The sequence below is a fragment of the Varroa destructor genome, unplaced genomic scaffold, assembly GCF_002443255.2.
Source record: "Varroa destructor unplaced genomic scaffold, Vdes_3.0 BEIS01000004.1, whole genome shotgun sequence".
Taxonomy (NCBI): Eukaryota; Metazoa; Arthropoda; class Arachnida; order Mesostigmata; family Varroidae; genus Varroa; species Varroa destructor.
Window position 1 is genome coordinate 6,512,176 of NW_019211457.1, and position 13,847 is coordinate 6,526,022.

A 13,847-nucleotide genomic window follows, 5' to 3' on the forward strand; every position below is an offset into this window, starting at 1 on the left:
GTGCATTATTGGAGGAAACGATCCATGGATTGTGATTTGGTCGCTTCTGTTCGAGAAATTTTGATGTTAAAGGTGGCTAATGTAATGGCCAATTAATTACGAAAAAAAAAAGTTGATGAAATTACCAAGCAAGACCCAGACATAAATAACAGTAATATCGTCAAAGAATCCAAATATCCATCTCGAAAAAGTTAGAAGTTATTAGAACAACCCTGATTACAAGCAAAAACTCGATGTGCCTTGGGTGCCAACCGAACTGATGCAGAAGGATTTGCTCGGTCGTGTTATCATCTATAAAGTTTCACTGAAATTCTTGCCATTTTTTAAAACACTTGCTCACAGATAATAATAACATATGGGCCATATGTCACAATACTATGGAGTGCACGAAAAATATCTGAAATGTGCACCAAAATCTGTGGCACCGTGCAGACTATCGTCAAAGATAGTGATTCTACATGTTTGGTAAGACTGCAGAGGAATCGTGCACTATGAGCTGCTACCTTCTCACGGAGCGATTGCTTCGGGTCACCACTGTCAACAAACAAGGACGTTGAGCAAGCTATTGAAAATACCGATTGGAATCAGTAAATAGAAAAGTGCTTTCTACTATGACAATGCCAAACCACATACATTTTTAGCTACCCGGAAAAAATTGAATGAGAAATTATAATGGCTCCGCCTCATAGCCCGGACCTTGCACCATTAGGATACCATGTGTCCCCGTTCCTGGATAACTGCATTAATGGTGTTAATTTAATTTTAACGGAGGCACATTTTTCGCCCAGAAATGGGATTATGATGCTACCAAAAAAAAAAACAAAAAATGGCATAAAGTTCGATTGAAATGTAGTATTATTTTTAGAATATAAAAAATAATTGGTTCACTTTTGATTTAAAAATGCTCAATACATTTTTCACAACCCAATATATCTTTGTTATTAATATGTTTACTATATTGAAATAGCGCTGCGTGGAGCTCGTATCAGCCGGCTTCTTGGCGTCAAACCAATTCAAGACAAGACAAAGAAAATAAGCTGAGACAGGAAACGTTATATAAAAATCAGCTTGCACCGAACAATGTCGTACGAAGCGTCGGTACCCAACGAGTCTTGGGTGAATTATTGACACGTATCAACGAGAATGCATTTATACCGCCGCCTGCATGTTCAAATTGGCCATCGTTGTACCGAGCATTGGACATAAGCCGCGATACCCCCTGGTCAAGCCCACACGGGTCAGAGCAAACCAAAGGTGACGAAAATGAATTCCCCGCTGAAAAGAAGGTCACCAAGTACGTAAGCAGCAGCTGTGGGTATGGGACCCAGAGCTATATGTGAGGGTTTTTTTTGTCTGGGTAAATAAGGTATTCAAAATAATTTTAAGCAGAAGCTAGTAGATTAAATATGACACAGTATTCATAACTCAGCGAAGCATTGCAGGGCTAAGGCCTCTCGTTTTTGGCCGCCGAACTCTCCATGATCGACTCCATTCAACTAAACTTAGTTAGCCAGATATAATATCTAATAAATGGGTTTATTTACGTATACGTAACAAGTACAGCATAGTCATTCCTTTACTTTCCATATATGTATACACACACAGACATTACCAGTGTGGCATCAGTATACTAATAGTTTTTGTCTGATTATTGTCCGTGAATACTGTTCCTTTATTATTACCCGTCGTCGTCGTCGTCGTCATCGTCGTCCTGTATCGTCGCGCATCCTATGGGCGAACGCAGATCAGCCAAACGGCGTCGTCGACGAAAGGTTCGCAAGGAAGAATTCACAATTGTGGCCGTTGTGGAAGAGCTCGTCGAGCGCGTCGCATCAGGACAGGTATGCTTAAAAACGCAATCATAGGGATCAGTATGTACTAGTGACACTAATAAATCAAAAGAAATTAGAAGGACAGAACAGGGAGCCGACAGGAAAAAGAGTTGAACGCGAATGGACATCCGTTATCGACGTTGTTGTTGTACTTACCCGGACAAAATGTTCCAGTGAGAAAAACAGAGAATTGGTAAAGAATTTCGTCGTCTTCAGACGCGCCGTGGGCGCCTTCCAGACGCGATGCATGTGCGCCAGGTTTGCCCTTGTAGCTGTCAAGTGGTGAAGTGTCTGCATACCGCTAAAATTAGGGGAACTTAGCGACAAGGTGGATGGTTAAGCCTGAGCTCGCGTCGTTTTGTACTGAAGCAACTTACTAGTTACTGAAAACACTAACGCTGAATAACAGTGGCATAAAAGCTAAGACTCGAAGGCCAGTTTTTTTCCTTAGTAGTAGCCTTATCTGCTTTTGCAATAATAATCCACTTTATCTCCCTTTCACCACGAATGGACTTCTTTAGACAAAATGAGTTCAATAGTAGCGGCTGTTCATTATTAGCAAGCCGTGATAGCGCAAAGGGTCACGTATTTGCCTGTTAGAGTTAAGGGCACATAATGAACTAGACTTGAATCTGAACGTTGGCACATTCATTTACTGTTTGAATGAGTCATCTGTCTAAAGTAACGCCAAAATTTACGTTTAGATACTTAAAAAGTAGAAACACGTTACTTTCGACCTATCGATTGCGGCCATATATTACAGATAGCGACCTCTTCTACGCAGAAAAGTTGACTCGAATAGAGACGCACATCGTCGACGCTGCCGCAATCGTGAGGTCTGGCTGGTGTTTAGCAGTTAGTTAGCTTGCTCTAAGAGGGAATCACATAGAACAAGTGTTTGTTGTAATAAGTATGTTTTCGTGATGTTAATGTGTGTGGAAACCGTCCGCAAATGCATCAAAATGTCTTTTGCTTGAGGCATTAAGGATCACTGGCGCGGTCGGCAGAGCTGAGTGCCATTGAATTGATCATTGATTTGCGGCAGCACTTAACTTTTCTACTCTTTATTTCCAAAGGGTGCCTCGGTTCGTCCTAGAGGACACCATTAACAGCGGTGCCCTTCCTTCAGGCAAATATACACTATAGTAAGCTTTAAGAACTGCCTATACCTTGCTAATCGATATGTTTCAACTTCTTCAAGTGCGTTAACATTTTTCTTTTTTCTTTAACTTTTTCCTTTTTATTCGTTCATTCATTCATAGTTAAAATTAATTTTAACCCAGGCAATTTAGTTGATTTTATTTAACGCGCCTTCAATTGGTATATTCAAACCCGACCACTTACGCGTAAAACGATGAAACATAAAACTGACTGGATAGTCTAGACTAACTCGTGGAATAAGCTAGCTCAATTACTCAATCGGCTTCTTTTATGGTATCATTGATGATTCAAGCAGCTAGCCATGCCATGTTACCGTCTACCGTAACAATTATACTGCTGCCGCCATCGTCAAATGACAGGAATATTATAAAATCGTCGACATTCGGCTCAGTGATCAGTCATACGCTCTGTTTTGCTGAATCCGCGGTTTGCCCATATGTGCGGCTGTATTAGCTTGTACCCCGCAAGATCGTCGATGGCTAGCACCGTCGAACGGTGATATCTTCTACGCATTTCATGGTGTGCTTTTATAATGGATCAAATTAATGAACATTATCCGATTCGAACTAGTCGAGATAGGCCGAACGGAGCCGACTTAGCAAGATTGTACCTGCGTTTTTCATTTACTAGCAGGTACCTGGAAGAGCATTGTCTCTCATGGAGGTGTTATGGCTGAGTCATTATTAGCATCCATCAGCGGCACAAGTTCAAATCAAGTACGTTTCCTTCTTTTCTTGGTAGCTGTACCACAGTCGTGTTCCTCTTGTCCGCTATTTTCTTAGGAGGGAAAACGCTGAGGCACAATAGCTGAAACGGTAACCGCTTTGACAGTGGCAAACTAATGCATGGAAATACCGTGACTGCTTTTTTCTTATATATATATACTCTTTTAGTATCCTGTTGAACTTTTTCATTTGCCGTCGTTACCTTCTTATCTTTTAACGTCTTTCAACTCTGTATAATAAACGCCTTAACAGATAGTCTTCAAGTTGCACCTGTGTGTCTCCATGGTGGCGCAAGATGGAACTTGTGTACCTGCCTGCCTGCCAAGGCTAGCCACACGTGGTGATCTAAGGTCGAATCTAGAGTCAGACAGACGGTTCGTTCTGTACTGACTGGAGCCCGACGGCTCAAACGCTAGACGTAAAACACTAAGGGAGTTAATTTTCTCTGACATGACATGCGGCCATATGTAATACCTAACTGCTGTGGCAGATGCTATAATCGAAACATTTATTTGGATTACATATATACGACAGTCACATAAGAAACAGATCACCGGCGTCTTTTTTCTTCGTTCATCGATTCGTCCGTCTTTAGAACCCAGAACACTCATTTAATCTTCGACAAGAAGGTGGTCGTGTTTATGTTTTGCCATCATCGAAATTCCCAAACGTAGAAACTTTCGCCGTTGTTAGAATAGGAGAATTATTCACTATAGAAACCAGTTCTTCTCGCTAACATAATTTACTATGCCACTGTATTTTGGTTCTATATTTCTTTGCCTTGTTGGAGTATTCCACTTGCTAATGTGTCTTCAAAAATGTCTAAAGAGAAACACGAATCAGAAAAGTTCTAGCGCATAACTTTCTATAACGACAATAAATACATACATACATATATATATATATATATATTTTTTTTTTTTCTCGATTTCAGTTACCGTAATTTTATATACACTCATGTTGTAGTGGAAAATTATGCACCGCAAGTTTTGTGACTTACGCCTTTGAGATACTTTCTAAGGTGCTAACAAGCAGAAAACTCCACCAAAATAAAACAATATAAAGTGAAAGTTTAGTGGCTTAGCAAATTATGGTTTAAGAATAGCTGGTTCCTCTAACGAATAATTCTGCTACTTCAACAATGGCAAAGCTTTCTATGTTTGGGAATTTTGCTTACAGCGAAACTTATTCTTATTGAAGAATAAATGAGTTCTAAAGACTAACGACTCGATCGACGAAGTAAAAAGACGTTCGCGATTTGTTTGTTTGACGTGGAACTTTTCCGGGAAGCAAAATAAGAAGGAAAAGAAAATGACCCCAACGATAGGTTGACAAAAGGTATACAGCAGAAACTTCTCAATACTGGCCACGTCTTTACGGCAATCTGTTTGTCCGTTGGGCAACGGACTCAACAAACTGCGACGTTACACCCACGTCGCTCCATCTGTTACGCCTTGAAAAGCCTTGAAGCTATTTTACCAAGAGCATATGAATCCCGATTCGAACTTGGGCGCCTGGCCTGACGACTGACATACTCCATGTAACGGATGAAAAGTTGAACTTATCCGCAGGATCCGAACGAAAGCAGTTGAGTTGAAAAGTCTTCGACTGTTTTTCTTCACTTAGGATTGTTTTTTTTTGCATATTGCTGCTAAATGTTTTGAAACATCGTCAATCTAGGCGGTATCCAGATCATTTGCAGGGCTTAATCAGTCGCACGTTTAGCATAGATTATACGCTGTAGTATGATAACAATATACCACTTACAAGGTATAATATTTATTTTATTATTATTGCATAAAGTGTTAAAAGGTTTAAGGGAACTTCGCAAAATAGCGGGAAAAACGATGCGGCCAAAAAAATCTCCATAGAGGCAAACGCACACATAATGTGATCTACATGCATGTGAGAGGGCTTTAAACTTCTTACACTTAAAAGGTGAAAGAAGGAACATGGACACTATTTCCGAGCACCGTATCCGAGTTGTTTCTAAAGTACGTGGCTCAGGACGGTAGTCTGCTTTACTGCTTACATATATACTTCTCTTCTAGTCGACTCGTTTAATACTACTTTCAAAACTTCGCGGGTGGATAATAATAAGTGGAGTGTGGTTTTTTGCTGGCTCTACACACGTGATCGAACAAATCACGATCAGCTTAATTAAAGCAACAGCACACACACTTTAGCTAACTGCTCGACAACTTTGTTTATACAGAAACGCTACAGACAACCGAATAAGTAATTTAGAGATTACCCTACTACGACTTCGACACGGAACATGTTTTGCCCATCATATGATGTAAGATAAATGAAGGGTTAAATTTGTTTCCGGATTTCCCGGACGCTCACAAAAATTCTGCATACTGGTAACAGGAGTACTGCACGTGGCAGTACTAAGTCTGTCTAGAAGCATGTAGTGATCTAGATTTTGAAGACGGGCGTAGACACATTTCGTTTCGTGCTGAAAGCTATTCAGTGTATGTACATGCTGGATGACCTGCCATCCAAGCCTGTGGTTCTATTGCGGATGTCCTTTTTCTACTACAGGCAAACAACTCACTATGCCATTTGCCAGACTATGGATCGACTCTTTGTAGCCGATAACGTATTGGACATTTTACGAGCCAAGCTGGTTTCCACTGGGCCGTCAACATACGACATAGTGTCATACAATCCTCCCTCATGAAATAAGAGTGTTCTCAAGGAAACTATTTACTGACACACTATTATTAACAGGACGGGGCGATAAGAACAAAATTGGGCAAAAACTGCGTGAGCGCTTAAAACAGATACTGTTTAATTTATAAACCTAGTTATTCCAAAATGAACTTGTTGTTTCCTAACTGCGAACGTATGTGGCATCTTATTGTAATTCTACATTTGCTTTTCTACCGTATTCCTGACTGCGGACACGGCATACTGATTTAATACTCGTTAAAAAAAATTCCAAATTCGGTACATAAGCCGTTTAGCATTCAGATCATTGAGCCGTTTTAGCACGCAGTGAGATGAATTTATGCCTATTCATAAACCAAGACCACTTCACGTGTACCTAAGTTTCGTAGATAAACATGGTGTTACGGCACAATCTTAAGCGAAAAAGTAAGTCTTAAATATGGCATTCGCTGGTGCAAGATTTTCGACTCTGCAACAAAGAGAGCGAGTTTAGATACGTACAAAAATAACAGGAGATATATTTTATTAAATCCACTTTTTGATGAACCCTTTTCATGTATAGTTGAAATGTTTAGGCTTCAGCGACACCAAGTAGCTGCTTCGTGCTGAACTCTGAAGGACGGTCGGAAAGACAATAGGAAGGAAGTGACGACACAACCAGCATAGTCGATTACGCAACTCGCAATAAAAACAAAACATCCATCCAATAGCCGCGTTTTTCATGGTGCCTGTTTGCTTTGATCAGCTCGTGCGGATCCAGCGTTCTGACCCAGCTAGAACAAATGGTGCAGGGGCGGGAAAGAGGGTCAGTTCGAAAGGCAGTTTTTTATTCAAAAAACCCAAAAGCTAGTTATTAGGTGGGCACGACTCAGCTGTTCGACTCTGCTGTGTGCTCTTTTCCGAATCACAGCCCTCCCTTTCTTCCACTCAAATGTTGCATTTGTTATTCATCCGCCACCAGTTCTACGGGCCGAACGGGTTAAAAATCAAAGAAGAGAATAGATTTGTTTATTTGTGTGGTTTTCGATCTATACGAGTCTGTACATTTTCTGCAAGCTGCCGCTGGCTAGCAACTAGACAAATCTAGATAGATTTACTTTCATGTCTTCGTTACGGACACCATAGCCGGCTTGGCTACTACAACCGCCGCCATCATTGCCTAGATCCGTTCCTCCAATCGAAGCATACTTGTTTCCCGTCGGAATTTCATGCCTATGCTGTGCTTGTCTCGACGCGAATGCACATACACTTACTTCTACAGGATTTTGTGTTGTTACCCGAATGCCTATCGTGGGCGCAACGACGCATCAAAGTTCAACTGACTATGTCCTCTGAGTACTCTGTCCTATCCGTTATTGTTAGCGGCAACCTAAACGTCACTTACTTTTTTACATGTACCGGGCCATCGGCAGTCTTGTCAATGTTGCTATTAAATGGGAGAAAGAAACAGAGGTGTGTTGCGCGTCAGCTATGTGTGATGATAATGTCTATGAGGGAATCGAACGAAGTTCGGTTGGAATAGTTCAAGCTCCAGGCTGAACTCCGTAGCTTTACCGGAATTTTTTCCACATCGAAATAAAAGTATTGGTTTGACATTTCGTCCGCTTCACACCGTTCTTGACTAGTCTGAACCAACGTTTAAGACGCTGGAGGTATATTGTGATGTGATGTAAGTACGCACTTCCGACGCAATACGACCAGTTCGTTTCGCATGATTCTACCAGCATAACCCTTCGTTCTCTGCTTGTTATTTTGGCCCCAATAAGTTGCATGCAAGATTTGGCACCCTTTAGTTATACCATTATATCTTGTCGACGGTTGAAGGAAAACGTCACAGCCCGCAAACCTCGCCCTGCTTCGAGCTCTGCTGCTGTAGCCCTACTGTTCTAGGGCGAATGCCAACCAATGACGAGGAGAACTTACGCCCTCAATGGCTCCCTTGGGTCCCCTGCTAGAGAAAGGGACCGAGCGAAAGCTAGGTGAAAAGACCACTTAAGAGAGTATGTTTCTGGTGCGCTATCTATCTTTCGTGTCACAGCTTTTCTCTTGTTCCTCATTGCGCATCCTTTCTGTGTTGTTCGTCTTCTCTAGCCTAAAATAGGCCACCCGTCTGTCGGCACCCTCTACTATGTCATTATCTATTGTGTGTAGCCGACGGATGAACAAAAATATCACACACACTACAAACTTCGGCCTGCTGCAATTTCTACTGCTGTTGCAAAACGTCCCTGCGTTTCGTTATCCCTTCGGCGACCCGCCATATGGCCAACTTCCATTACACAAACGAAGCCGTCGGCAAACGGCCTTGAGAATCTACGAGGGCAGAGAATCACGCGTTTATAGTAAATAGCGTTTATTCAGCTTTCTCCCTCTCCCCTTTTTGCCTCTGTCCCTCGTACATTTTCCATCGTCGCGTTCAACGAAGACGAGTCAAAACTCAACTAGAACAGGTTTAGGAGAGTATGTGTTTCGCAGCGGCAAGTACGAGTAGCTGGCTATTAAGCTACATAGCCAATCTAGTCCACCAAATTAAGTACAAGTAGAACCTATCTGCGAAATCATACTAGAAGGACATCTACACTTGGCTGAGCTAGACGCGATTCCTCTCCTAGTGTCGATATCTGACTGTCATATGGCGACAGGTATCGGGTCAGCTATAGGGTAATAGGGATACGACGGTACATGCCTGCAAACTGGTCAATCAATAGCCGCCGAACGGATGGGCAAAAGAAAATTCGCGAGGGTGTACCTCTATTAAATTCACTGTAGTTGCTTCCGACACCACTGACCTCATCGCTTCTCAGGTATGAATTACACGGTAGGTCTCAGGTGAACCACCATTAGCACAGTCGCCGTGACGTTAAGCAAAGAAGAGACTGAATTGTCTACTTTTACTACAATAGGCGATAAAGCAGCCTTCTTCTTGTCCACGACTAAACACCTAAAGCGTGTAGGAGCGGTAAGGGATTATTGAACGAAAAAGCATTTAGTGTGTAGGAGAGAGCTTCCGGCGGTAAAAAGTATATTCACATCTAGGGCTAGGACAGAAACAAATGCGGTTGTAGCAGACGACAAGGTTGACGGCGGTAGATCGCCAGCATCAGTCTAAGGGAAAATTATCATCAGCGAATCCCATTATTAAACACAGAGAGAGAGAGAGAGAACACGGACATTGAGAATAACAACGTAACTGACTGGGATACTGCAGACGAATAGAAAGAGGTGGATGGAGTAACAAGTAAGCGAAACGGCTCTGTGGCAGAAGACTACTAAAGCGAAGGTACAAACAAGAAATTACAATTAAGAAGAGCTTGAATGAAATTAGCCACTATGTAATCCTATCAATCCGTGTCATTAGGTAGGGTCGTCAAAATGTCTTTCATTTCGTTATGTGCGAAAAAGTAAGACTCTTTACGTAATTGGCCATACGTTTTCTCTGCTGATGTATCAACATCTTCAAATGTATTAAATGTTTCAAGCTTCACGTCTGCTTAAATAGCAGACCCGCTTTCAGCTAGAATTCAATGTAGTGTCACATTTTGAACCTAGACGTTACCAATGAACTATGGCGGGGGTAACGTCTTTATGCTTTTCTGACACGATTCAATCGAATTACGCGATGAAGTTTTTTTTTGAGCTGCGAATAGAGAAGTTTAATCAAGTCAGTCTCAGTTATGTAACCTATAATAACATATAATGAATCAGGTAATCTTATACTAAAAGCTCATGTCACATCACCGAGTGCGCTTAGATTTCAAAAGATTAGTGTGCGTCTCTGAGTGCGTTGTTATGGTGACCATGACTAACACGCATGCTGCCTGTTGGTTAAAAGCTTAGCGTTGGCAAAAATTATTACCAGAGAAATAAGAAATTAAGGAAACATAGAGTAATTAAGGACAGTAAAAATTATTGTTAACGTTTATGGCTGCTTGTACGGTTACCAGGTCGTTCTCTAGATTTGTCGTTTAGGTATTTAGAGCACTAGTAAAAGCAAGTTATTAAAATTACAGTCGAAAAAAAGTGACTCCAAGAGCTTGAAAAAATAACCTAGAGTCCTGAGTAAAAAGAACCGTGGCACCTATACCTTATATATATGGATTCATGGTTTGTGTTGTTGCTCTCCATATAACGCTATTTGTTTGAATTAAAAAAAAATTGATATTTATATATAATAATTATTTTTTGCCGTCACACGCGCATCTTCACCCTCATATGCATCTCTATAATTTATTTCTTCGTATGCGGGCTGCATTCAGCAAGTGATACGTTACATCTTACGCTGTTCTTATGTCGGCACAGAACATCATGTTAAGTAGAATAAATGCGGCGTTGTATATATATTTTTTTTCTGTTCCGCATTCGTTTGCGTCATCTAAATTTATCTGAGCTTTATCGATAACTGTAGACTTATGGCCATATCGATACCACGTGCTCTGTTTAGCTAAGCGTACTTGTGGCCATAACGTAAACTCTAAGAGCTAAACAGAGCAGGCACCTTGGCCTGATTTTTGATAGGTCCATACCTGTCTACGCATCACGTCGCCTGATATGATCTCTACTACAATACAATAATATTGGTAACAGCAGATGATGGAAAGTTTTGGTCCATTTCCACCTTATTCTCGGCTTTTTCTTAACACGGCTCTTAAGTCGTAATGGTGGTGTGCGTCAAGGCTTAATGAAGGGTTTCTCCGGTTAAATATTTTGATTTTATTTATGTATTTTCCATTCAGTTTTATTTCTTTTTTCTTTCAAAGATTCCCGCCCTTTGGGGCACAGAATAGGTAAATAGAATTTGCAGAGATAGACATAGTCGGGAACCAAGGAAAAAACAGAAGCACGAATCAGCTTATCAAAATACGGTTTTTGTGCCGTATGTACAAGGAAAGTATCACAAGGGACAAACAGGTACTAGTAGCGGAATTGAGCTGGGGACTCTGTGTAGGACATGATGACCAATGGGATGGTTGACTATTGTGGGAAAAGGTTGTTGCACGCATACGTAGGCTACCCCAACTCGAACCGTGAAAAGGATGAAGCCCTGGGGGCAAAGGGGAACAGCAAAAGCAAAGCAGATGGGGCGAGTGTATGTCTCTCAAACAGATAAAATAGGTCACGACCTAAAGCCAGAGGCAAGATGCAAGTAAACGACGCGAGATGAGGTAAAGTAAAGCACAGTGAAGGCAGACTGCTATGACACATACACCAGCCCGATGGCAGTGAGAGCTTGAAAGCATAAAACACATAGGCGGTGTGGCGGTAACCTTGGTTACGCGGACTGTTGTATTGGCCGACAACAACAGCTCAAGGAAAAAGCGAGATTAGTGAACTGACGCATAAACACATGGAGGAGAAAAATTCGTATAGTGGGCAAACGAAAAGGAAAAAAAGGCTGCAAGTGACGATGACAACTGCGATAGGCCAACAACTTTGATCTGGTGCCACCAGCTTACGCTTGGCAGAGGGGTGGAGATGTTCATGATCCCATCCCTTCACGTGGCTTCCGTACGTCGACCACCAGACCAGGAGCATCATTCGTTTTGTCGCTATTGAGTGGAGGAACCAGTGACAGTGCCGATGCGTAACTAAGGAATAGCAGGACTGAAGAGTCCCACAGATGTAACATATAGAGAGAGTCGTTAAGATGCACAGCCTCGCACAAGAGTACAAAGAGTGGTCTAAATGTACATTAGTGGTCAGATCGACTGGGCTGTTGAGAAGATTTTCAGTAGCCAATTTTCGTGACCGTCGGGCTGTACCAAGGGAAACGGTGTCACGAGGTGTTGCCAGTAGATGAGATGCTCTCGTGGCACCAATGGGAAAAAAGAGATCAATCATCAAAAAGAGATCAAGAATCAAAGATTGAGGGTAGAAAAAATGAAGTCGTTGCAAAGAAACTCCACGAAAGGCTATTGGAGACTCACTGTGAGAAAGGAACAAACAGAGGGAGGATTAGTGACACAGGGTACACATGCAGAGATAAGAAAACCAAGGCCAGAGAGCTGCTAACGTGAACGAAGCAGATAAGGGCGTCAGGCACGACCGAGGAAGAACCCTGATATCCTTGAGGTAAAGTACAATGCCACGAAAGATGGTTGTGAAAAACCTCCGCTATTCTAAGTCTGTATTTATATATAGGTTGTTAGGCTCGGAATAACCCAAGGTTGTTGATGTTAAGCTCATCTTTTTTGGCAGTTCCTTTTTCGGCTCAATACTAGCAGTTGATCATTTGAACATTAGGACCTCCAAAACGTAATCCCTCGGAACACGAAATACAGACTGCTTGGCATAGATATGATGACGGGGCAAGTGCTTCAACTCACACAAAGTCTAAATGCACCGTAAATTTTGGAGTAAATGAGGATGAAAAGGAAAAGAAAATGAAAACAATCAGAGAACGGCAGAAAGACGCAGAGAGAAACGATAATAAAGAGTAAAATAAGTGCTTCCAAAGAAGCTAGCAAAGCAAATAGAGATTTGGGAATCGGGAAAGTTGAGAAGACTTCAATGTGCAAAAGGGAGACGTCGATCGGACAAAAAACAAAGGAAACGTCAGTAGACAGAGAAAGGCCAACGCAAAACAAAGGGGTTGCTGAAGGACAACGGGGAGTCGAGGGAAAACAATAAAAAACGATAAAACGTAATAGAAAGCTATGGTTTCCACTTGGTTCAATCGCGTCCTTCATCTACAACCATCACCGTGTCGTCGCTAACAGTCAACGAGGATGCTACGCAGTAAAAGCTTATAGGACAATGAAAGTAAGTGAAAGCTTGTGACCGAACTTGAGCGTTTGAACGAAAAGAAATCGGCCATTCTTGCCTAGTGTAAATGATAGAAGAATTAACGTGGAGATTCTTTTATCTAGGATCCTAACAAAGGGCGAACACGCTTGTGCAACGGGTAGACAGAAGTCTTAGGAAAGCAAACGGCTAAAGCGAACATTTTTTAATAAACGCATTTGCTGTAGATGCTGTTATGTGTGAGAGATGTAAGGCCTCTTCAAACCATACAGATGGCCGTGGCATGATGTATGCATGGGCATCTCCTGGTCATGAACGCCATTCGAGCATCGTAGAGATGAATAGAAAAAGCATCTAAAAAGTGGCAGGGATTTGTTTGTTGTGCCATAGTCAAGCAGGAAGGATTAGCCGAAATTACTGTAGTACCCATTCGATGTTTTGAATCAGCAGGTGTGAAAGAGCAGGATTACTGGAAGTCGACATGAGCTATGACTCAACTTCGACGTAACAAAAATAGAAGGGCAGAATGTTAAATGCCGGAGAAAAAGATTTGCCATTATTCTGTTTTTTTTCCCCCATAGACGATTTTCGGTAGATGTGTTAAAAAGAACAAAAATAAAAATTTAAGATAGTAGAAGATCAAGTGGATCTCGTATGACATTCTTCAGTCATCTGCATCAAGAATATCATATTATAGAGTTTCGAAGTAATA

The 13,847-nt window shown here is 41.6% G+C and overlaps 1 protein-coding gene across 3 annotated transcripts in view; it reads left to right on the plus strand.

The window, feature by feature from the left end:
- LOC111248838 (uncharacterized) overlaps positions 1 to 13,847 on the plus strand; it is an 88,567-nt gene that overhangs the window by 3,403 nt on the left and 71,317 nt on the right. For 2 of the 3 annotated variants that reach the window (XM_086988446.1, XM_086988448.1), the window contains exons 2-3: positions 968 to 1,294; positions 1,745 to 1,841. In XM_086988446.1, the coding sequence (XP_086844572.1) occupies positions 968 to 1,294; positions 1,745 to 1,841 (424 nt within the window). The remainder of the gene's footprint in view (positions 1 to 967; positions 1,295 to 1,744; positions 1,842 to 13,847) is intronic. The other variant, XM_086988447.1, reaches the window with a different exon arrangement.